General features: G+C 34.4%; 1 protein-coding gene across 6 annotated transcripts in view; it reads left to right on the top strand.

Moving 5' to 3' along the window:
* The window catches only part of COG6 (component of oligomeric golgi complex 6), an 85167-nt gene extending 59095 nt beyond the window's left edge, over positions 1 to 26072 (top strand). For 3 of the 6 annotated variants that reach the window (XM_026493182.4, XM_026493183.4, XM_026493184.4), the window contains exons 14-19: positions 5434 to 5565; positions 5905 to 6072; positions 8808 to 8915; positions 9997 to 10050; positions 12836 to 12915; positions 25421 to 26072. In XM_026493182.4, coding sequence (XP_026348967.1) covers positions 5434 to 5565; positions 5905 to 6072; positions 8808 to 8915; positions 9997 to 10050; positions 12836 to 12915; positions 25421 to 25568 — 690 coding nt within the window. In that variant the 3' untranslated portion in view covers positions 25569 to 26072. Of the gene's footprint in view, positions 1 to 5433; positions 5566 to 5904; positions 6073 to 8807; positions 8916 to 9996; positions 10051 to 12835; positions 12916 to 19798; positions 20998 to 25420 lie in introns of those variants that run through there. The other 3 variants (XM_044381784.3, XM_048215551.2, XM_048215550.2) reach the window with 3 other exon arrangements.
* The last annotated feature ends 413 nt before the right edge of the window (positions 26073 to 26485 follow it).

Genomic DNA, 26485 nt, shown 5'->3' with positions numbered 1-26485 from the left:
ATCTGACTTCTATTTCCTGTTTTTGTGTGCTATTTAAATTGACATAAATAGATTCATACAGTTGAACTTTTTTGGTCTGACCCCTTTCATTTAACATATCTGTAAGATTCATCCATGTTGTCTATAGTAGTTCATCTTTAAATTATTGTGTAGTAATTCAATTATATCAATACACCACAGTGTATTGATAGACACTTGGATTGTTTCCAGTTCTTATGTATTGTCAGTAAGGAGCCTATGAATATTCTTGTCCATGTCTTTTGTGGATGTAAGTTTTCATTTCTCTCGTGTGTACATACAGGAATGGAACATGTGGGTGATAGGATTGGTAGCTTTAGTACGTATTGCCACTCATTTTTTAAAGTGTTTGTATCCATTTACTCCACCAGAAATGTGTGAGATTTTCAGTTGTTCCACATCCTCTCCAGTACTCGATATTGCTCATCTTTTAAATTTTAGCCGTTGTGGAAATTGTGTGGTGGTGTTTCCTTTGTGATTTGTACTTTTCTGAAGACTAATGATGTTGAATAGTTTTTCGTATGTGTATTGGTTGCTGGATTACCCTTTTGTGAAGTGTCTTTTGAAGTCTGTTACCCAGTTTTCTACTGGATTATCTGTATTTTTCTTACTGATTTATGGGGGTTTTAAAAAATGTGTTCTGGATACAAATAAGCATTACAAATATTTTCTCCCAATTTTAACCTTTTTACTCTCTTAATGGTGTATTTTGATGAACAGAAGTTCTTCATTTTAATTTTGTCCTATATCCTAACTTCTACTGATTTAATCTTTTCCTGCCCCTGGGTCATTAAGTTATCCTTACATGTATTTTCTAAGAAGCTTGGTTGCTCTAGCTTCTACATTTAGGTCTTTGGTCCATCTCAAATTAATTTTTGAGTATGCTGTGAGGTAGGGGTCAAGGTTAATATCTTTCCCATTTGAATATCTAGTAGATCAAGCACCATTTATTAATTAAGGCAGTCCTTTCCCACTGAATTGCAGTGGAAACTTTGTCAGAAATTACAAGACCATATATGTGTGGATTTGTTTTATAAATGTTTATTCTACTCCCATTGGTTTATTTGTCTGTCCTTGCACCAATACCACACTATCTTGTATGAAGTTTAACCTTAGAAATACATGTCACTTTGATGAAATTAAATTGAAGTGATAGGAGGATATTTAGATATTTTTCTTCTTTCAATTTTCTGCCCATTATTTTTACTACATTACTATAAAATTGTAAATCGTGTTTATCTGACAACTGCCATAATTTTCACTTTGCCTTTGAAGTGTGATTCTGAGCTATTGCTAATCTGATAGATGTGTGTAAAAGTGCTTCATAGAATGTCAGTTTGTTGAATGAAGTGAGTTCAAGTAGTACTTGTTTCGTTTATCATTGGCTCTGCTAACAGAGGCATGACTTTTGCTTTAAATTTACACAGCTTTTAAAGACCTTAATTCAAGAGGGTAAAAAGAGGTTTCTCATCAGCTCTTATTGGTGTGTGAGATTTCTGTCATTGGCCTTCTGTTTTGATTGGCAATTGAAAAACTATGTATTTTTGACAGATATTCTTTAGGGTTTTTTGTTGTTGTTGTTTCCAAATGGTACTGTACCATAGTTTATAACTTAGAAAAGACAATTGCACATTAAACATTAGGGTCTTAATCATACAGTGTATATAGCTGTACTGAAGCTTTCCTGGAGGATTTATTAAATTCTTTATTATTATTTTTTTTATGAAAGGTTTTGGGAAAGTGAGACACACACATGCCCCCACATGCACACACATTTCCTCTGGTTTATATAGCTGCCTGTTTCGTATTAAAGCTGTTAGAGTGCTGGCAAATCTTATTGATTTATACTTACCTAAAGATTCCCCTGAGTCATTTTTTATATGTCTAGCTTCTGTGCATTTTATATTACTTATGTATATGCATGCGTGTATATGTAATACCTGTCTATTCTACTTAAATTTCTAAAATCAAAATTACACTTATTTTATTAAATATTTTAGTTTATTTTAAAACACTGAAAACACAAAGAACAAAATAATGGTCATCCATCCCTTGTTATCCTGAATTAATAGCTATTAACAGGTTGACATGTTTCATTAAGTTTGGGTGATAAATTGCTCTTTTTTTATAAAATTGATATGCATAAACTCATAAGGATTCAGACAATGCAGAAAATTACAAAGATGGAAGTTTTTAGAAATTCCTTCATTTAGAAATAATATTAAGTAACCATCATTGCCATCAGTTTGTTTGTTTTTTTAAGATTTTATTTATTTGACAGAGAGAGAGAGCACAGGCAGGGGGAGTGGTAGAGGGAGAAACAGGCTCCCTGCTGAGCAGGGGGCCTGATGCAGGGCTCTATCCCAGCACCCTGGGCTCATGAGTTGAGCCGAAGGCAGATGCTTAACCAACTGAGCCACCCAGGCACCCCTCATTGCCATCAGTTTTAACAACATTTTAGACATCTTTTTTAATTGGGTGAATGAATAGAAAAATATGACTTCATATTCTGGAGTCTTTCTTAACTCACTTTGAATTTAATACAAAAAAGGAAGCAAAACTGAAAAAGATGTGAAACTTGAAATAAATATTTGCCATGAGAGATACTTTTTCTTCAATTTTGGCTTCAGTCTTGGCTTCATGTATTTTGGGGCTCTGTTGTTAAATGCACACGTTTGTAATTGTCATGTCTTCTTAATAAACATAAAATAACCTTTGTTTCTAGTAGCAGTTTTTGTCTTCAGGGTTTATTTTGTCTGAAATTAGTATAGCTACTGTAGCTCTCTTTTTTGTATGCAAGGTTTATCATTTCCCATCCTTTCACTTTCAGCCTTTTTGTATCTTTAAATCTGAAGTGTTTCTTGAAGACAGCATATAGATAGTTGGATCATTCTTTTTAAAAAATCCATCTGCTAGTCTGCTTTTTGGATGGCATGTTTAATCATTTACGTTTAATTTAATTGCTGATAAAGTAGTGCCATTTTGCTCTTCTAGTATGTCTTAACTGTTCCTCTGTCCCTCCGTTACTGCCTTCTTTTGTGTTAATATTTTCTAGTATGCTACTTTAATTCCCTTACTATTTATTTAAATATGTGTGTGAGAGTTTGTGTGTGTAGTTAGTTTCTTAGTTGTGCCCTGGTTATTACAATTAACATCTTAATTTATAACAGTTCAGGTTAATACTAATCTACTTTCAATGGAACACGAAAGCTTTACTCCTACGTAGCCCAGGTTTCCTCTTCCTTTACACTATTATTGTTACAAATTACATCTTTCTACAATGTTTGCTCATTAACATGAAATTATAATTATTGCTTCATGCAGTAGTCTTTTAAATCAGGGGGAAAATTACAAATGGAAAGTACATTAATAGTGTCTTGTATTTACCTATGTCACAACCTTTACTGGTGTTCTTTATTTCTTCATATGAATTTAAGGTACTGTCTAGTGTCCCTGTACTTTTATTTAGCCTGAAGGATTTCCCATATTTCTTGTGGAACAGGTTTACTAGTGAACAGTCTTTAGTTTTTGTTTATTGGGAATGTCAATTTCTCCTTCATTCTTGAAGAATAGTTTTACTGAATATAGAATCCTTTTTTGACAGTCTTTCAGCCCTTGAATATGCCATCCAGTGGCTTCTGGCCTCCATCTTTTCTGATGAGAAATCAGCTGTTAATCTTATGAGAATCCTTTGTCATAATCCGTTCTCTCTCCTCTACTTTCAAATTCTCTGTCATTTGACAGTTTGTGATGTGTCTTTAGTGTGGATCTATTTAAGTTTATTCTGTGTGGAGTTTGTGAGCTTCTTGAATGTTTAGATTGTTTTGTTTTAATCACATTTGCAAAGTGTTTGTCATTATTTCTTCAAATATTCTTTCTGCACTCCCCTCTTCTTCTAAGGTCCCCATTATACTTATGTTGATGGTGTTCCATAGGCATCTGAGGCTCTGTGAATTTTCTTTCATTTGTTTCCTCTGACTCCCCAGACTGGATAACTTTAATTGATCTGACTTCAAGTTCACTGATCATTTATTCTGCCTACTCAAGTGTGCCATTGAATCCCTGTAGTGAATTTTTCATTTTAGTAATTTTCAACTACAAAATTTCTGTTGGTTATTTTCTTATCATTTCTGTCTCTTTATTGATGTTCTCTATTTGATGAGACATTGTTCTCATACTTCGGTTCATTAACATGGTTTCCTTTAGTTTTTTGAACATATTTAAAATAGCTGATTTAAAGTTTTTGAGTAGTAACTCCAATGTTTGGGCTTCCACAGGGAAAGTTCCTATGGACTTTTTTTTTCTGTGCATGGGCCATATTTTTTTGTTTCTTTGCATGTCTTATAATTTTTTTGGCTTTGTTGCTTTTGTGAAGGAGGGATGATTTTCGGAGGTCCATACTTTGCCATTCCTGCTGATGTCATTTATGTATTAACTTTTCTATATAAAACATTCTTAATATAAATCCAGATATTTAAAAATTCTTATACCTTTCCATCTGATACAAGGCTATAGTCTCATACATGGACTTCTAAGTATGAGATTTTATAAATAAAATCTGTCTATATTAATATTATAAGTACTCAGAAAAATGTGTTTTAAAAAATTCACAGAAATGTCTTCTTGAATATCATGATGCTGGCAAGTAGGGGTAATGAACTTGGCATACCTTCCAGTTACTAAGTGCCTGGTACTCTACCAGTAGTTTAGATGCAACAATCCCACTTAGCCCTTACAGAATCTCTCTGAAGCTCTGAGTTGTTTAAGATTTACCTAGGACCATACAACTAGAAAATGATAATCTAAAATATAAGACTAATCTTTAACTTGAGTGCTTAAGATCTTAGTGGCAGTATTATACTGTGTAGAATACAGTGTGTACTGTATTTTTGTGAAGTGTGTAGCCCATACACCAATCCCCTGAAAATTGCCTATGGTGCTTATTGAAAGATAGATTCCTAGGCCCCAAACCTATGCATATTGAACCGAAATCTCTGAGATTTGGGCCCAGGGGTGGATGATGATTGTCAATTATGTTACAGTTGGGGGAGCGCTGGTTTCTGGGTTGCCTTTTTCTTATGACTTGGGCTAAAAAACCAAAACAGGACATTTCAGGTTTGTATAAAAATATAATTCTACAATTCAAAGACCACTAAGTTTTCTTATAACTCTTTGAATTTTAGAAGTACAAATTCTACACTGCTGTGAGAAGAATATATTCTGTAATAATATAACAAAAAACTTCTGTGTCTCTTTCTATGCTTATTAGTATAAGCTATTGATAAATTATAGATTTTGTAATATGTCAAAGCTTTACATCTTTCATATATATTATTTTACTGTAAATTGCATTTATTTATATGTTAAAATGTAGCAGAAAAATGTAAGCAGTGGATGAAGCACCCTTTATTTTAGGTTGAACTCCCACCACCTGATCTTGGACCAAGTTCTGCATTAAATCAGACACTCATGTTATTGCGTGAAGTTTTGGCATCTCACGATTCTTCAGTTGTACCATTAGATGCCCGTCAAGCTGACTTTGTGCAAGTATGTTGTAAATCATTTTTAATAATTACTTATTGCTCCTCTATTATACATTCTGTTGAAATTCTGGCATTTTATAACCCATACATTTTAACAATCCTTCTCATTGATTTTTCCTTCAAATATTAAACCAGCTCTCTTTAATTTGAAAAGTATTTTATTCAGTGATGCGCATTGTAAAAGACATTATGATTACTGTACCATTTAATCTTTTTAAAATGTACTTCTGTAAGTTGGCCCCCTTCCAGTTAGTTTGATATTCATTCTGAAATACTGTTAACCCAGGCCTGTATGATTGATTGGGGAATAAAAAATAAATTTCATTTTACTTTTCATTTGTAGGTTTTATCATGTGTCTTGGATCCTCTCCTCCAAATGTGTACTGTATCTGCCAGCAATTTAGGCACAGCTGACATGGCCACTTTCATGGTCAATTCACTATATATGATGAAGACAACACTCGCTCTGTTCGAGTTCACTGACAGACGTCTAGAAATGCTACAGTTTCAGGTAAATTTTACCATAAGATGACAACTCACTGTGATAGATCCTTTTTTTCTGTATATGATCTCAGTTACTGGCTTTAATCCAATTTCAGTGACCTACTTTCTATAAATCCTTTGGTATAGTCTGATGGAAGTCCACACGCGTGCGCGCACACACACACACACACACACACACACTCGGTATTTTGGTTTTGTTTGGGGGAAGCTAGAATATGTAATAAGTACGATTTTTAATCAAACCATAGTTTATGATGGTGGAGTGAAGCTTTTCTTATTGATTGGAACAGTTAATCTCTATGCAGATTTCGGTTTCTGAACTGTGAATAATATGCTATATTTTTCAAGCTTTCTAGCTAGTGCAGAAGGTGTTACAGAGGACAGATACATTTTTATCTCTGTGTAAACCAGTGTTAGGCAAAACATTACGGTTTGTTATACCAATGACTCTAGCCCAAAAGCCAAATGGTATCAGTTAAGAGTTTGTAAAGTCGCTAAAACAAAGCCATTTGTAAAATTTACCAGATACTTGGCTTCCGATTTTGAAATAGTGAATTTTGGTAAATATAATGTTTTTAAGAAAAAACTCTGAATGTTCTGTGTTATTACAAGTATATACGTAATTTGGCAGTAGCTGTGGTAAAAATTCATTTGTAAAGTTTTAGGGGTTTTTAAGGAATCAGTTTTGATACATCTAAACTTGTGATATTTCCCAATTTCTGATGCCTTCTTTTAAAAGAAATATAATGAAGTATGATTAATTTTCCTTTCTTACATAACTCTTTTTTTGTGGAATTAATAAAATTCTTTTTTAAAAAAATTCATTGGTTTTTACTGTATTTATCACTAATTCAGCACCCAAACACTGCCATTTGTCTAAATCTTTTCTCAAGCAGTTCAGATATATCAGGTGCTCATCATTCTGTCTTATCCCCAGTTATCTGTGTTTCCTAAATATTCTGTGGTCGTGTTTGCACTCCAAGGGGACAAGCCCCAGTGTCTCAGTGCGTGCGAAGCCTGCACTTACTCCATGCTTGCTGATCAGCTGTTGGCCAGTGCTGGTTACATGGGCCAGCCCAGTCAGTGAGGGAGGACTGTACAGTGTTGCATGTACTAGAAGGTGTGGGTTTTTAGGCTCTCCAAAGAGAGTTCACCTTGTTGAATAAAAGATTCTTGATTTTTCAGAGCTTTTCTATCAATAGCCTATTAATTTTCTTCCACTCTTACTTGCCTTCTTCCAGCGTTTCAAGTAAGGAGTTCGGGCTAGTCTGATTCTCTTTTCTTTGTGGTAATTTACTCTGTCCATCTGGAAGCTTGTAAGGATTTTCCTTTGAGTTCAGATATTTCCTTAGGATATTTTTTGCTATGTCTCTTTTTCTGTTATTTCCATTTGGATTTTGCAGAGCCATTTCAGTCTGAAGATTCAACCCTTTCTTTGGCTCACTAAAGTTTTTTACTATCTAATTAATTATCACTTTTCCATCTGTTACTTTTTATATTCTGAAGTTCCTGCCCTTAGTTGGTTTTATCTCCAGAATCTCTCTTCTAATTTCTTTTTATATTTCTTCAATTTAATCTTTCTTTGATGTTACTGTATTACTTTTCTTCTGTTCTTCTTCAGATACTCATTTGGTTCTTAGCAGTAACTCTTTCATTAAATGTTTATATTTGCACATCTTGTTTTTCTTTGATTTCCAGTAAGTCTAGTGGCTAAGGGCTCTAATTGTACTTTCTTGGACATTCACTTAAAAAAAAAATTAAAGTACTCTGTGTCTTTTAATAGAGTTGCCTCTGGAAAAGATACTTGTTCTAATTATTCAGATGAGTTTTCTCTTAGAACATACCTCTTTTCAGTTAGTTGTAAATTTTTTAAAGGGGAAGGGCTCAGCTATTGGAGTTACTTGGACAACAGCAAGCATTCGGACATTAACAGCACAGTTAGGAGTATACTGTGCCATGGGCAAGCAAACTGGTAAAACTGAGGGAATTCCCTGGTCGGGAAAAGATGGAAGACCTTCAAACTCTCAGGCCTATACTGGTAAAAGTAAGGGAGCAGCAGGCTTCTTCCCACTGGGAGATACTTCAACCCATCAGGGTAGTCCGCTTGTGTGGATTTTGCCCCGTTAACATTAGATGGCTTCCTCAAAGATACTACAAAGCAGGTGAGCACATACAGCTCACGTCTGCTAGCTCACATCTTCGTGGGCAGTTCCTAAACCTGAAATCTTTGACCAGCCTTCTGCCGAGTCCTCGACTCTCCCCTAATTGTAACAAACCTGCTTCTCCAGACGGCGCATTTGATGGGTCGAGTCGGTCCCATAAGTTGGGAGGGTGAGGGAATGTGGAGGTCAGGAACATCAGGCCGTCATCTTCCCAGAAGTCTTCCTAAATATTTTATTTTACAATTGCTATTTTTTAGTGTTTGTTTCTTTGTGTTTTGCTTAGTGCCATCTTTTAAAAGAGCTGACAAGCAACTCAGATTTTTTTCACTAGTGGCTAGCCTGGTGTCCTCTTCAGTTATCATCTTTAAAGTGAGACTTTCTCTCCCCTTTGTAGGAGGACTTCCTCTTTAGGGAGGGAAAAGCTTTTGTCACAGAAGCAGCCCCTGTGCCTCATGGTCTGGCCTTATGCCACTGGCAAGGAGCAAGTCCCTGATGAAGAGCTGACTCCAGGGTGGTCTACTACTCTCACCAGTCTTATTCCTCTTTTAAAATACTTTCTTTCTGTTGTGTTTTATTTTAGATTGAAGCACATTTGGACACACTTATAAATGAGCAAGCCTCTTATGTTTTAACCAGAGCAGGCTTGAGTTCTATCTATAACACCGTACAGCAACATAAGCCTGAACAGGTAAGCACATGGGTGTTCCTAATTAGAGAAACGCCCGTTTAGAGCAGGGGTTCTAGAGCCAGACTCTAGTTTGGATCTTGGCTCTGCCTCTTAATAGCTATTTATCTCTCTGTGTCTACTTCCTCATCTGTGGAATTGGGGTAATAATATTATCTGTATCATAGGGTTCTGAAGATTAAGTGAGAAGATACATGTACGTTCTTAACTGACTACCTGAGATGTAGTAGAGTGCCCCCAAATATTAACTGTCCTTTTTACCATGGTAATTTTGGTTAAAAATTAAAAAAACAACAACTTAGTATTATAAAATGTATAAAGGATATTCATACTGGTAAACTTTCCAGAGTGCTGTATCACTATCAGTTAATTGAATGTATAGACTACTGTGTAAATGCAGTCATCGCCTTTTTAACTTAGCAAATCTTGGTCTTTTACTTTGGAAAGGTAAATACTTTGAGGCCAGCACAAGATCTTCTTAAGTTATAGAACTCCAGTGGAAATTGTGAAGAGAGTGGGGGAACTCAAGAAATCCATGGAAGGATCTTTCTTTAAAAAGCAGAGAACTCATTTAAATAGCATTAACGTGAAGAATATTTTATAGTCCAGGAACTTTTAAATGAAGCTTTCAAAAATCACCAGCTGCAAATTTTTTATTCTGATAAAGCAGCAAGCAAATTTCTACCAAAGGAGAATCAATTCTGCTGCTATTTTACACTATCTAAAATTGTCAGAGTGCACCTTCAGGCCTCCCTGATGTACTGACGTTCTCTAAGTGCTTCCTTGCGTTTTTGCTTTGCTTGTGTGTAAATCTGAAATATCCTGGTATTCCCATTGTTAATAAACTTGTGCTTGTCACTCCCTCCAGCAAATATGATTGCATGCCTTCGTGCTGGTTACACAAAAATGAACAAGTCATAGTCCCTGCACTAACTGAGGTTGAAGAGATGACACTTGAGTTCTTTGGAAAGGCGCTGAATGTCCACATTTGGGCAATCTATTAATAGACTATATTTCGTAAGTGAACTGAAACCATAGCACCTTTCTTTATGTCTTGTTTTTGCTGTTCTGTTTTGTTTTTTAGGGCTCTTTAGCTAATTTGCCCAACCTAGATTCTGTGGCACTGAAGGCTGCAATGGTAAGTGAATAGTAAAGCATTTCAACATAGGTTTCCTCATAGAACATTATTACTTTTTTCCTGTGTGCTAATTTGGTCCTGGGTGGTAATTTTATCTCTTGATAACGCTATATTCACATTGGATGCAGTAATAATGATTGTACACACGTTTGCTTTAACTAAGGTCTGACCAAGACACACGTTTGTAGTACTCCACTCTACCTAACACCTCATCATTCCTGTTGAGGTTTTCTTCATTTTCCCAGTTTTACTTCTAACGTAATGGAGAAACAGGAGTGACAGATGCAAACAAGTTAGGCTGTATATCATTAAAGACTTCTTACTGGCAGTGATCTCTGGCATATAGTTCTTGATTTCTTCCTGAGATGATAACTGAAGTTGGATTCCAGTCTTAAAAGAACATATTACTCTGGAGTGTGAGACTCCCTGAACCTCCACTTTATTTCCTTCTTTTCGAGCGAAGAGCTTGCCTGCACATCTGCATGAGCGCCGCTTCTCGTAGCGTGTTTCCGCGTCTTACGTATATACTCGGCATGTATGTATATCCACCAGTTGGACGACGCGCGTTTAGCCATCGTAGGGTGATCTTGTTTGGAAGCTTTGTAATGATACACTAGCAACAGTAATAACAACAATGTCTTTAGCATTAATTGAGTGTGTTAGTGTTTTTCACATATTCACTCTAATCCTCTGAACAACCCCATTCAGCCTAGTACTGACACTCTCAGCTGCTATACTACCTGTCCTAAATATTTAAATACTCACACATGCTCACTACCACAATGGCTTGACTGTAGCACATAGTTCTCCTGGATGCCTTTTAATGCCAAGGTTTTGTTACCTATCATATTACAGAGCTAAATTAAATAAAAAGAATAAGCCCACAAGATACCTAACAAGGCAAAGAGTACAGAGCCGACAATATTTATATTAAAATAGATTTAAAAAAACCAAATAAGATAAATAAGGAACATTATGTACATAGAGAGAAGTAATAGTTATAACTTCTGTTCATCAAACATCACAGTAAAAACTATAAAAATATGAAGATTTTATTCTAAAAAGTTTAAAAATAAATGAAAATGAATAAATTTTAGATTAATTTAAAAAGATAAATTTCTTAAAAAGTTAAATATACACTCACCATAGTACCCAGTAGTCTCACTTCAAGATATTCCGCCCCCCTCCAAATGAGGGCATAAGTCTACACTAAGATCAGTAATCTTAGTACTGAATAAATGTGTTTCCTCCCTCTTTCTCTCCCCCACCAACATATGCCCAGTCCATAATATAACCCACAAAATATATTTAAACCCCATTACAAATTATTTTGTGCTTGGTCTTAAACTTCAATAGCAATTAAGTTGAATATCTGCCTCTGTAAAGAAACAGAATCTTGTTTTGTGTGTGGTCCATCATTTTATATATAACCATCTGTTGCCTTCACTCGAATGCTTCAGGGCACTTCAGTTCATCATTTCCCAGACTTGAACTCTTCTAAGTCTTTCCTGCCCCCCACCCCCAGGTTCTTTTCCAAGTTTCCCAACTCAGAAAGTGGTAAGAGCATCCGTCCATTATCATTTCAACACTAACTGCTGCTTCCTAGGCACCGTACTAAGAATTGGGATGAAAACAGATGTGATCTAGTAAGGAGTGTAACTATTACACAGCTAAATAAATATGAAAAGAATACAGTTATGAATTGTGATAATGTTCTGTATTAAATTATACAGATCCAGATCTAGGAGTCAGCCCTGCACCTTGTCACTAACCAAATGCTGATGATTTTACTGTCCAGTTCTCTCAAATATCTCTCCTCTTCTGTTTACCATGTTATTGTCCTTATAGTCTAAGATGCTTCAATAGCTACCTATTGGGTGTCCTTGCATCTACCATTACAATCTTCCCTTCTTGCTGTAGCCAGACATAGCTTCTTAAAGCTTAAATCAGTTTATTCCCCTCCTTCAGTGGTTTCCTAAATGCTCTTGCCAATAAGAATTAAAATCCTTTAAAAAAGAGTAGGAGACCTACATGAACTGATCTCTGTTAGCCATTCTCTTTTTCACCTCAAGCCTTCATCCATGCTGTCCCATCCATGCTACCCTCTGAACCCCGCCTACACACGCTCTTACTTAATCTCTATTCATTTCTTAAGATCTCACTTCAAATGTTCTTTCCTCAGATTCTTTTGCCAAACACAGAAACCAGGTCCATCCTCCTGATTCACACTTTTATAGTAATTTGGTGTTTTTCCTTCATAGCATCTAACACAATTTGTAATTCTATATTTACTTACATTATTATTTGTTTACTACTTTTCTCAGTAGATCATAAGCTCTGTGAAGCTAGGGACTGTCCTCTTACGCTCACTGTTACATACACTTTACCTAATACAGTACCTTCCTAATAGTAGCTACTCAATAAATATAGGTTGAATGAATAGATAAATTAACAATTAACAAATAGAGTGGATTTAAGAAAGTAAGATAGACTTGAAATCTGATGACTTTTCTTGTTAATATTGTTACTCAAAAGTTTGGTGAAGGAGATTAGAATGAATGACTTGGATTCAGAATTTTTAAAGTAGCTATTGCTGATATTGACTACATTAAGAAGTCGACACTTTTAGGGAATTTTAGTTAGAATGTTGAAGCAGTAACTCATTTTGATCACAAAGAACTGATTATTTGTACAATGGTGTATTTGCTAAGATTTAACCCTTATAAGTGCGAGTTTATTTGAGATGTCTACTGGCAAACATATGCTCTTTCTCTCATTCATGTAGGTTCAGTTTGATCGTTACCTGTCAGCCCCAGACAGCTTGCTAATGCCACAGCTGAACTTTCTTTTAAGTGCCACGGTGAAGTAAGTATTTTTTTGGTTTCAACTAGTTGGTAAAGATTCATATATTTTTAAAAATATCAAGCACATTTCTTAGAAAAAATTTATTTTCAAGAATAGATTTACCGTTGAAGATCTCTAGTTACCAACCTTGTGTTATGCCTGAGCACCCCTAAGAGATCGGACCTGAGACCCTGTTCATATTTATTGCTTGCATGTATACAGCTCCAAAGTCTCTATGTAGTGAATGGTTTATAAAATTAACGTGAATATAATTGGATGTGTATAGCCATAATGCCAAGTTCCCTATATTAACAAACATGTCAGAATGGCATTGAAAATGTCATGGAAGATCAATAATATATTAATTTCGCAGTGCAGATGAATGACTTTATAGACTGTTTTGGATCTGGGGATATATTTTTAATTGTTCAATATCACATATTTATCAGGAATGTGTTCAAGACAAAGAACTATATATTAAAATCTTAGAAAGTTACAGTTAGAAGAGACAGATCATATTGTCTGACTTTCTTATTTATAAGGAATATATTGACAAATGTAAATTGTCTAAAAGTAGGAAATTAGACAATTAACTCTATGTGTTTTTTTTCTTTCCATTCACCCAGTTCTGTATTAAATGCTTTCTATATAACAGGCAAGGATTAAGATTTAAAAGACATTTGCACTGTCTTCATGGAGATTATAGTCTGTTGGGTCAGTTAGACATGTGGACAAATACTTATATTAAAAAGTACAGTAAGGAAAGAATAATCAAACTTGAAGAAAAAATTTCAGTTATCTGCAAGGATGTAGTGGTACAGAGGTGGCGGTACACTTGTTTTCTGTTGTTCTGGATAGTAGGTCTACAGCAGTAAATAAAGCAAGGAGGCAGCTTTTGGCTCAACATGCAGAAAAGTTTGATACCAATTAGAATTGGCAGGAAATGGGATGGACCATATTAGGTGTAGTTAGAGTGAATGATTTTAATTTGTTTTTTACTTTTATATTTTATTATCCTAAAAGACTTCATATTATCTACATAACTGGAGTTCTAAAGACCCGAGAGATTGTAAAAGAAACTCCATTATGCCATGGCTCAAATTGTTGTGTGTGTTTCTTAAATTATTTTTTTAAATGAATACCTGCAGCTCTTTTAGATTTAATCACATGTTTCAGTCTTAGTATTTGAGTGTTGAGTTGTTTGGGGCATCACTAAATATGAAACATACCATTTTTCTTTTCATAATATGCCAATTGAAGGGAAATTTTAATGTGTTTTATAAAGGATGGTAAGTAGCCCAGATGCCATAGGAGAAAATGGACAGATTTGGCTACAAAACTCTTTAAAGTTTTTGTTTTTGTTTTTGTTTTTTTCACAGAAAACAACAATATAAACTAAGTTAAAATATAAACAGTAATGTGGAACAATATTTGCAAGTTATGTAACAGACAGGTTATCCTTCATGTATTATCCTTAATATTGAACAAAATCCCACAAATCAGGACAAAACAGTAGAAGAACAGGCATTGTATGTTTGGACAATTCACAGAAGAAATGCAAATGGAAAATAAATATGAGAACATAATAATGAGAACATAGTAATGATCAAAAATGCAAATTAAAACAGCAATGAGAATTTCGGCCTAGCAGATTACTGACAATAAAAAGTTTGTTATTTGCTAATGAAAGGGTCTGGGAAAATGGGCATTATTTCATATGCTGTTGATGAGAATATAAATTAGTACAATCCTTTTAGAGAGCAATTTGACAGCATTCCTCAAAATTTTAAAGGCGTATGTTACATCCTTAGACTCAGGGATACTCTTAATAGATTTTTCCCCATTTCGTAAACTTTAATAATAGTTTAAAGTAAAGTTATAGAACTAGCAGTGGGATTAAGCACTTTCTATGACTCTGTCTAAACTCTTTATCTGTGAGGACTCCTCAGATTTTCTAAAGCTTACGTGATATTTCAAATCAGATGTTTGTCTTCTATTACTGAAGTATTTTAGTTTTCTGTTTACTTTTATTTTATTAACAATAATAATGTAAATTTTGTTGTTTTATTAACAGCCAAATGTACATAGTTTTTGGTATATTTTTTTAAAATCTAAGTTTTTAATTAGTATTTTGTTTTCATAGTATGTACCTAACATCCTGTTATAAATTTTTACTAATATAGTGACATTTAAAAATTGAGATATGTATTATATAATAATAGGACAACTAAGAGAAATTGGTTACTACCTATTTATCACTATTTTCATTAGAAAATTTCTAAGATATTATTTGCAAAGGATTCTAAAATTAAAGTGTAACCTGTGAGTATATTTTCAGAAGAAAAAAATATGATATCAGTTTGGCTACTTATTTTAAAAATTTAAGATTCACCATGAAAGCAGATTTTCTAACTGCTTTTTTTCCCTTTTTTTTTTTATTGATGGCATTTTCTTATTTTCAAAATTAACTTCTGTCCTTATCTCTGCTACTGTATAGGCACAATATTTGATCTTATTTATAAAGCATTTGAGACAATAGGACAGAGCTTTTATTCAGTTAAATTTTGAACCTTTTCAAAATGATAATTCATTTTTAATCAAAATTCATTTTTTATGTCACCAATTTCTTTTCTATTCATATTTTATTTAAAATGTCAATTGTTTCTTTGAAATAGATCTTTGAAATATAAAATATTCTTTTTTAATCTTTTTTAAAATTTTGTTACTGTTCTGCCTTCCTGCACTTTACTATGGTTGCAATACCTCTGGGACAGCTATCACTCTTGTCTCCCTTTTCTTTGTCTTAAAGAGTTTGACTGCCTTTCAAAGGAGATTTTGATTGAATGCCTCAGCCTCGAAATAAACTATTGAATAAATGCCAGGAAGTAAAGTTGTATTGGAAATGAAGAAAAGGGAAAGAAAATAGTTTTAAGGATGTCTTCCTTCCTTTCTTCCTTGGGGTGAATTAGAAGGGTGTGTTCTTTTTTCAGTGCCAAACCCCAGTAGTCACCTTTCAATGGTGTAAATATAGAGATTAGATTACAGAAACCACAGTTAAAAATACATGTTATTCTCAATGTCTTTTCTTGATGATTCAGAATTATTTCTATGAGTAATTTAAGAAATAAAGGAAATTATAGATGCTTCCTAAAGTGAGCATATCAGAAATTGGATGTGATTTGAGAACTCTTTTTCATCTTAGGAATATAATTTAATAATTAAAAAATAATGCCTTTAAAGGAAATATATTTTTAAAGAGGTAGACAGAATAATTTTTTCTTTTTCTTCTTTTCTTTAACTGCCTCCTTTTAAGCCACACATATTAACGATCAGGAATACCTGTATCGGGGCGCCTGGGTGGCACAGTCCTTAAGCGCCGGCCTTCGGCTCAGGGCGTGATCCCGGAGTCCTGGGATCGAGCCCCACATCAGGCTTCTCCTCTGGGAGCCTGCTTCTTCCTCTCCCACTCCCCCTGCTTGTATTCCCTCTCTCGCTGGCTGTCTCTCTCTGTCAAATAAATAAATAAAATCTTTAAAAAAAAAAAAAAGGAATACCTGTATCAATAAAAATAAAGTAGTTTTGGGGGAAAATAGGACTACTAGTGAAAGAACAGTTACAGGAAACCTGTGAGCTGAAAAATAACTGGAGCTTACACAGTGCTTTAGAGACTTCACAAAGTCCAAGCCTTAAAAGCAGAGTTAATTTAGTCCTACAGGAAAGGCTACTTTAGACTCAAAGAAGCTTAAAAACAAACTCTAAAATATCATGCTGATCTTTAACTAAATTAAGTGCCTTCCAGAACAAAACTTAGCACTCTTGAGGATGATAACAAATGCAGACAATCAGCAGTGTAGCATTTATAATGCAATAAAAAAGTACTCAGGTGAAGTAGTAGGAAAATATGAACCAAAACTAGAAAAAAATCTGTCAGTAGAAAAAACTGGCAAATGACAATTTATAGAGCTAGCAGGTAAAGTCTTTAGGACAGCTGTTTACAGTGTGTTCAGGGACTTAAAGGAAAACATTATTATACTGAGAGAAAAAATAAGGAATTTTACAAAATGAGAATTCTGTACCCAAAAAGTATCATATCTAAAATGAAAAATTAACTGAGTAGGTATAACTGTCAGTTGGACACGGAGAGAAAGATCAGGCAGCCTGAAAAGAGTACAGTAGATACCGTCCAAACTGAAGCACAGAAGAAAAAAATGAAATACTAGAAAAAGATGGAGAGTCTTAGTGAATTGTGACATAATAGTAAGCAGTCTAAAGTAGGCATAACTGGAGTGTCATAGTGAGATTGAGTCAGAAAAAATTTGAATAAAACAACTTTTTCCAAATGTGATAGAAAACATGAACCTGTATGGTGACTAAATAATATAATTTAAAAAAACATTAAAAAAAAAGAAAAATCTTAAAAAAAAAGAAAAAGAAAAGAAAACATGAACCCACAGACTCAAGAAGTTAAATAACCCAACAGAGAAGACTATACCAAGGTACACTATAATCAAATTACTGAAAACCATTAATAAAGAGAAAAATCTTGAAAGCAGCCAGAGGGAAAAAGACATATTGTTAGCAGGGAATAATGGTAAGTATATTACTGACTTCTAGTTAGAGACGGTGCAAACCATAAGACAATAGAATATCATCTTTAAATATCTACTTTGATAGTGTTTTCATCAAAAGTATCTTTCAGACCGAAAGAGCATTAAGTACATTTTGAGATAAACAAAAGCAGAGAGGATTTATCGCCAGTACACTGCACTGTGAGAAATGATAAAAGAAGTCCTTCAGGCTAAAGGAAAAGAATACCAGAAGAAAACTCACAGAGGAATAATGAGCACAGGAAATACTAAATATAAAAGATGTTGATAGTTGACCATTTAAAACAAAAATACAGTGAATTGTGGAATTTTTAACACATAGAAATAAAATTCATGACAACAAATCCACAAAAGATAGAGTGGGAGGAAAGTAGAAATGTACATTTATGATGTTATAAGGTTGTTATATAATATTTTTGAAGGTACATTGTGAACCTTGCAGCAAGCTCTTAAATAAAAATTATCTAACATGCCGATAGATAAGATAGAATGCTAAAAAACAATCATATCAAAACAAAGCAGAAAAGGAAAAAGAACAGAAGGGACAAATATAAAAAAAATAGGATGACAGACTTACGTTCAGCCTTATAAATAACTATATTAAACGTGAAAGACTTAACACACTCCAGGTAAAAGGCAGAGCTTCTTAGATTAGGTGAAAATGTGTGGCCCAACTGTCTGCTATCTATTAAGAAATCCACTTTAAATATAAAGATACAGATACTTTAAAAGGATGGTAACAGATATACTGTGCAAATACTAATCATAATAAAGCTAAGGTAGCTATATTACTATCAGAAAAATTAGACTGCAGGACAGATACCAAAGATAAGGAGGGACATTTTACAATAATAATAGAATCAGTTTATGAAGAACATATAATTATCTTAAATATGTGCAACTAATAGCAGAGCTTCAAAAAACAAGCAGTATAAGCTCAAAGAATTGAGGAAGAATAGATACACTGACAATTAAAAGTAGATATTTCAACACTGCTATCTTAGTAGTTGACAGAAAAAGTAGACAAAAATCTAGTATGGTGTAGAAAACCGAACAATGCCACTAATCAGCTCAACCTCTACTAGAGAGATACCACACACAACTATAGAAGGGAACATTCTTTTCAAGTGCATATGAAACATTCACCAAGCTAATCTAAGAATGAGCAAAAAAGAACTGAAAAAGTATAATCCATTAGTGAATATTCCCATCTATGAGCATGGTATGCTTATTTATTCAGATCTTTTAGAATTTTCAATAAAGTTTTGTAATTTCCTCATATAATCTTCTCTATATATTAACAGGTTTATTCCTAGGAAATAATTCTGTGACTGTGATAAGATCTTTTATTTTCCATTACCTGTTCTAATTAGATAATGCTGGTATATAGGAAACATACTAAATTTTGTATGATAATTTTGAATCTGGCCAAGCAACTAAACTCTATTTTAGTTCTATTAGCTTATCAATTGTTTAGTTTTGGGTAAAGACATCTAAGAACAATGAGTTTCATTAATTTTTTCAGTATTTATAACGAAATTCATTATATTGGTTAAGAGCTCCAATGTAATAGTGAATGTGCATATCTTATTTTGAACTTTAATGAAAATGTTTCTGATATTTCATCATTAAGTGTGATGTTTGCTGTAGATTTTCAGTGTTCCAGCATAGTCACATAGTATTCTTCTCAAACTGGTTATGTGATATAGTTAAACCAATAAATTCAATATAACTTCAATCAAAATTCCCATGGAACCACTTCATTAAATGTTTATCTAGAAAAAAGTATGTGAGAGGAAACTAGTTATTTTTGAACATCTTCACAGTTACCATGTGGTCCAAGGGAGTGTCATCTGTGCGTGTGCTATCACATTAGCTTCTGAACTGTTCTGTTTTCACCCTTGCCCCACCCCAACCCCTACAATGTAAAATCTGAATACCTCAGCAAGATTGATCCATTAACTTCACTTAATCCTCCCAGTGAGTCCATGATTTATGATTTCCTCTTTATAGAAGAGGACATTGCTTAGAAAGGTTAAGTAATTGAACCAAGGGCAAGCAATTAGTAAGAAGCAGAGCCAAGATTTGAATCCAGTATTTCTGATTCCAAAACCTGTTCTGTTTAACACTGGAATGGACTGTATTTTTATTAGTCCTTTCTATGTTGAGATTATATTATTTTATTATTTTTAAAGGAAGCTGAAAAATGTTTGCATGATAGGTAACACTTATATGAGATTTGTGGGCATGGTGTTATGTAAAATATGCTTTTTTAAAAAAGATTTTATTTTTTAAAGTAATCTCTACACCCAGCGTGTGGCTTGAACTCACAATCCCAAGACCAAGAGTCGCATGATCTTCCGACTGAGCCAACCAGGTGCCCCTCAGATATACTTTAATTTTACAGTGAGTGACAGGAAACTGACCTGGGATGAAAATTGACTTGACCCATTGTGACGCCTTTGATGTTTGTATTATGTTAAAAGAAAAATTCTTTAACCCATGTATTATTTATAAATATATTATCATCTTTTCTTTTTAGTTTTTCAGGCTTAAACCGTTAATGACTTCTTCTCTCCTGTGATGCATTTGATTGCACTCTGAACTGTGGTTCTGTAATAAAGCTCAATTTTAGTGATCACAGAGCCTGAATGTTGAAATAAGCTATTTTTAGAGTTGCTGGGTTTATGGTAATGATGAAAGTTGTGTCATGTTGTTATGGCAACCAAAATCCTAAAGTACTGATTAATGACAAGCTCACTGATTCTGGAAGTAAGCTGTTCATTTCTTATCACAGCTAAATGCTTTAAATAATTGTTTAAAATGTTTTGTGAACATGTTTTAAAATGGACGATATCTCCATTTAGTTATATATTAGTCTTTATTAGTATTTTTGAGATTTATAATACTAAATTTTTAGGACATGGCGATGTTCATAACTGGACAAATTGATTTCTTAATGCATGGTATTCTGATACATAAGAAAAGTATTGCCCTTCTGTACTATTTTATAACATCCTCATCTTCTCCTCCTTCAATTTCTTTTTTCTTTTTTCCAGTAGTTGATTAACTACATGACTGTTATCCTTGATACATGATACACTGGTATAGCAAACTACCTTCTAAAAGTAAGAAAGACTTTCTGAAGCTTGGAAATAGGGCACATCGGGTTTGGGAGAGCAGTGTATCCTTTCTGTGTCACACTGAAGCGTTGTTAACAGGCCCTTCAGGATTTATTTAATTATTTGGGGGGATGTTTCATAGTTCGATGCTCTCCTTATTGTTTATTAAAGGCCCCATGCTTCCTCATGTCCTGTGTATTTTTTTGCTCCATGGGACATTCACCTGTTCTGTGTCTAACCTGTTTTATTCTAACCTTCCTTTCCAAATGCCTGTACATGACCAGTTCCTCAAAACGTTCTGTGAACTGGCTTTACCATCTTAATAGTTTCCTCATGAAGAAGTTATTAAATTTTTGACATTCTTTCATTCTTTATTTGTATGAGTCATGTTTTATTTTTTGAAAGTTCTATTTGCACTATGAGGATTATTAAACTGTCGAAAGACCAACAGAGCACCACCTAGTAAATTACTACCAATGAGATTTTCATGGTAGTAAAGAGACCAAGAAAGTTAATGGTCTAATTTTATAGATATCATAGCTTACATTCAATTTTTTTTCCCTTTCAACTGGCCTTTTTGCATATTCTTTGGTCATGTGAAAAGCAGAACCTATCTTTAGATTTTAACTGACAGAAATAATTCTAAGCAGTGTCTACAATAGCCAAACTATGGAAAGAGCCCAGATGTCCATCAACAGTTGAATGGATAAAGAAGATGTGATACACGTGCGCGCCTGGATGCGCGCACACACACACACACACACACACACACGCACTGGAATATTACTCAGCCAGCAAAAAAATATGAAATTTTACCATTTGCAACAATGTGGATAGAACTAGAGGATATTATGCTATAAACAAAATAAGTCAATCAGAGAAAGACAATTATCATATGATATCACTCATATGTGGAATTTAAGAAACAAAACAGGATCATAGGGGAAGGGAGGGAAAAATAAAATACGACAAAATCAGAGAGGGAGACAAACCATAAGAGACTTTTAAGTCTAGGAAACAAACTGAGGGTTGCTGGAGGGGGGATGGGTAAGGGGATGGGGTAACAGGGTGATGGGCGTTAGGAGGGCACATGACACAATGAGCACTGGGTGTTATATACAACTGATGAATCACTGAACTCTACCTCTGAAACTAATAATACACTACATGTTAATTAATTGAATTAAAATTAAAAAAAATAATTCTGAAAGTACTCTCCATCCACCAGCTGTGTCCTCAGCTGTGATTGATCAGAATACAGTGTGTAGGTGTGAGGTGGCTGCCCATGCTAGCACCAGTGCTCTGCATACACCACTAAAAAACAATATTGCTTTTTTCCTATCTGTACACGAGTTGATAAGCCCATTCCAGGTTTTCAGAAGCACATGACTGACATGATTTGTTGGCGAGTTTGTATTTAGTTAGAGAATACCTGAAACTTCCCTTTTGAACATTGATTATTTGTCACCATAATGATTCATTATTATTTGAGACTCTGTATTTCTTAAATGATGTTAGTTAATAATTTGGTCCAAGACACCAGGCAGGCAGACAGACAGATATACAGATACATGCATATACTTTTTAAGATAAAAGATACATACTAATTGCATAGTAATTAACACTATAAATAAAAAGGAGGGGATAGTAAAATGGCAAGAAAGTAAAACTTTTAACACCTCAGATTTGTATATTAAAGTAAAAATATATACAAATAACTGATATGCTTATTATAAATCATTATTTAAGGAATCCAATTCCCCAAAATAACATGCGTGTATGTTTATATATGTGTATGCGTGCATGGGATGTATGCATATGTATGTATGTATGTATGTGTATAAATAGGCACGTAGAGGGTTTTTTTTTTTAAATAGCAGATCATTAAAATGCCCTTAATCCAGTGGAATAATTTAAGAGCTAAAAGTACCCTATAAATATTATCAAGCTCAATATTTTGCCTTATTGTAGTGAATTAGTTCTAGAAAGGCTGAATTACTTGTTCAAGGCAAAGTAATAAGTGGCAGAGCTCCAACTAGAGTCAAGGTCTTCTGACAGTAGTGTCCATCACTGTACCATTTGATCTCTACTATACATCGTTCATTAGAAAAGAATTACTGAACGTGAGTGTGTGGACCTATACCTGGCTTTGGTAGTGGTAGTGAACTCTTATATTGGTTCGGAAGTGTGGAAGATCATTATCAGTCACAGTTCTTGCGCTTTACAGTTTGGATTTGACTCAGATTCACTTTGGAGAATCTCTCTTCCCATTGCCTTTCTCCCCTGGTTGGCTTTAGCAGTTAGCTGACAGGCCAGGAGGAACAGTTCTTTCCCCTTTCTTTATTCACCCCACTACATGAAAGACTTCTTTTCTCCGTGAGCTTCGGTATCTTTTATCTTGTTCTGCACAGCCGTGTTCATTTTTTAATCCCTTCCCTATCTTGGTAGCTTCCTAAACTGAGGAACAGAATGAGAAACCCTGTACTATCGAACACCAACTTTGAAAGTAAATTATGAACTCTTATTCATATTATTGGCTTGATTTTATTTATTTATGTCTTAGCAGTATTGCTTTGTTCTGGTTTTCTCCATTGCGGATTTATAATGACTTTTCTGATGCATTGTGAGTTGTAGACATTTGTAAGCTAGTTTAGCTTATAAACAGAAGCTTGCCCTGGGTTACAACTAAACTCCAATAAATTTAAAATTTTTCATCATTTGGACTTGGGAATAAAATTTAAAATTTATTCAGATTTTTCAGCAACTCATTCTACATTTACCAGTTACTCTGGATTTTTAAAAATTATATTTAATATATGGTACAATTACCATATTCTGATTTTAAACTTCTTGTGAGAGGGAATAGCCTTGTCTCTCTGTATTCTTTATGTAGTATAAAGATTGCGTATAGATTTTAGAGTATGAGGCATAAGCAATGGATGCTTTATACACCCCCCCAAAATCAATCTGTCTTACTGCTTTGAGTAAAGAATGAAAAACACTATGTCTAAAATTCATAATTTGACTTGTTGCAAAATGGACATCAAATGTGTATTTAACAGATTTTTAAAATATCAGTTTATAGTATTTTTCACCAATTTCATGTATGGAAAATAATTTTGCATCATACTGATGCATTTATTATTGTGTTCAGTTAATTATAGGAAGGATCACTAATAGATCAAAAATATCTCAAAGGATCACCTGGTTAAGTAGATTTCCAAACCAGTTTCTGCCATCCTCCCTTCCAGTGAAAAGGTAGGATAGCCAGTGGCATTAGTCCACTCTGCTCAGAGAATTTCCTCAGTGTAACTGCCTTCTACCCACTCTCATTTTGAAAGCTTTAGTAGTTTGGGGAAATGTCAAGTCGTTTCACCTCACCAAGAGTTTGAGACCCCATCAGAACACGGTGCTGATGATCCTAGGTCATTAGTGTACTTCCCTCCTCATTCCATCCAGTTAACCTTATACTTTCTTAGACCACAGATACATGTTTCTACAGATAGTCTTCCAAGTATCATTTTGGTCATGGACATTCCAAAATGGAATAATTATTTCTAGCTCTGAGGATCAGGGAATGAGAGAGTACATTTTTACTGAGAATTAAGGGCATTTGAGGGTGAGAGAGAGAGAAAAGCACCCTGGGCAAATGGAGGAATAGAGCAGAGGAATTCAGGTGAACAAGAGCAGGACAGAATAATCAGGAGTTATGTCAGACCTCAGGATTAGCGTTGTGATATGGAAGGTATTATAAAGGATTCTAAATGACAGGACGAGGGATTTTGACTTCTCGGAAACTGGAGACACTCCTTGAAGGAAGGCCCTGGGTGAGGGAGAGACAAGATAATAGGGATGCTTTAGAAAGATTAATCTAACAGCAGTGCTTATAATAGATTGAATGTGGAAGAGACTAGAAAGGGGGAAGACCAGATAGGAGCTTTTTTCTGTACTCCATATAGGAGTTCGTTAGGGTCTGAACTGAGGTGACGCAACATGGTTATGCCACTGACGGAAATAAGCAACAAAAAAGTAGGTTTGGGAGTGAAGCTTGAAAGACACATTTACATTTAGTTGTAAAAATTAGAAAAGATAGTGTTTTTGTCTCTAGGCATAGTGACACATGAATAGAAGTAGCTGAGGATGACAAGAAGTAAATGTCACGAGAACATGGAGGCAGTTAATGGAGACATTATGAACCCAGTGCTGTTTTTTCTAGCCAGATCTTTAAAATTTTGCTTCAGTTCATTTGAAACTTTTTATTCTTTTATGTGCATATATAGAAATGCTTTTTGTGGAAAATGCTGACTTGTTGGAGGCAAGTGTCCCATTATTTTAACCTGGTAACATAAATAGATGAGAAATCTAAAATGCAATTACTGGTGTAGGAGCTGTGGCTGAAAGGATGGTTTACTGGAAGTTATTCTGAGATTCAAAGTGTTGATAAATAGAATGATGATAAGCCTCTTTCTTTAACATTGCTGTGTTGTCAGGCACGTTCGCAAAATCAGGACCTTGATGGTAGGTCACAGTTTCTGGTTTTTGTCTAGTAATCCTAAAGGTACAACTGTGGACAAAACACAGCCCCTCCCTTCTGCAACAATAAACAAATAAGGAATATAAAAAGTATGTTTGATCCCCAAACCAAAGTAACTTGTGTAGTTGTACAGTGATTTTTTTATAGTATGTATGTGGCAGTTATGAAAATGAAATGTGTTGGTTCAAATATGAAGTTTCTTAGAATTCTTAGTGAGTTTTATTTTCGGATTGTGAGTTCACATACTGTTTGTTTATCAATAGGGAGCAGATCATAAAACAGTCTACAGAATTAGTCTGCAGAGCCTACGGTGAAGTGTATGCTGCTGTGATGAACCCAGTCAACGAATACAAAGATCCGGAGAGCATCCTCCACCGCTCGCCGCAGCAAGTGCAGACACTTCTCTCCTGATAATCTTATTTGAATGTGTTAGCAAAATATTGCATCCCTAAAACTCTAAAGGTTTTCATGTTCTTTAGTCTGTTAATCTTCACTTTGAGATTTGATGGTTACGATTTTTTTTTTTGTATCATAACATTGTTGGTCCCAATAACTTCTTTTCTTTGATCACAGTAACATGGACATGAGTCATGTAATCTCAAGCTGAGTTAGTGCTGCTCTGTGTTTGCTCCTTACGTAGCGATGCTGAGTTCTCTGCGAGCCACGTCCCCAGTGCTGCAGTTTTCTAGAATATAAACATATGGGGGAAAGTCATATGAAAGGTTTGAGGGAGTTTTCTTTACAACATTAGTTCCAAATTAATCATACATAAAAAATTTGTCTCAACTTCAGAATTAGTACAAAGATGGGACATACCATCTCCCTACCTAAAATGAAGTTGCTTTCTTATTATTCATGTGAGTAGACATATTTAAAGGAGGAGCAGAAATACACACTTAGCAAAAAGTGGGAAAAGAGAGAGAGAAAAATAATTAAAAATTAAAACAGGGTGGATTTCACCCTGTGTAAACCCCGGACTGAATTCAAGGTGAAGTTCAGCACTTCAAAAGGATTTTAGGTATGTAGGCACCCTGTGCTGCATGTAAGTCTGGTGTTTAGTGATAGATATTTTTTACATAGTGTGACCTCTAAATCCAACCAACTACAGATTTTATCTGGTGTTCAAACCAAAGAAATAATGATCTACTCTCACACCAGAGGAAAAATACTGAGTAGCAATTGCTCACTGACAGTATCTGTCCCCCTGGTGGCCCCTCACAAAGAATGATTTGGGTTCTGACTTTAGAACTTTACCTCTGAGGAAGATTCAGAATCACTGTGTTTTTCCCCCCCAAAAAAAAAAAAAAAAAATAGATCTCAGTGTGTTT

The sequence above is a fragment of the Ursus arctos genome, unplaced genomic scaffold (genome assembly GCF_023065955.2).
Source record: "Ursus arctos isolate Adak ecotype North America unplaced genomic scaffold, UrsArc2.0 scaffold_10, whole genome shotgun sequence".
In the NCBI taxonomy this organism is placed as follows: domain Eukaryota; kingdom Metazoa; phylum Chordata; class Mammalia; order Carnivora; family Ursidae; genus Ursus; species Ursus arctos.
Note: the sequence above shows the minus strand (reverse complement) of the source record. Positions and strands in the feature narration are given on the sequence as shown.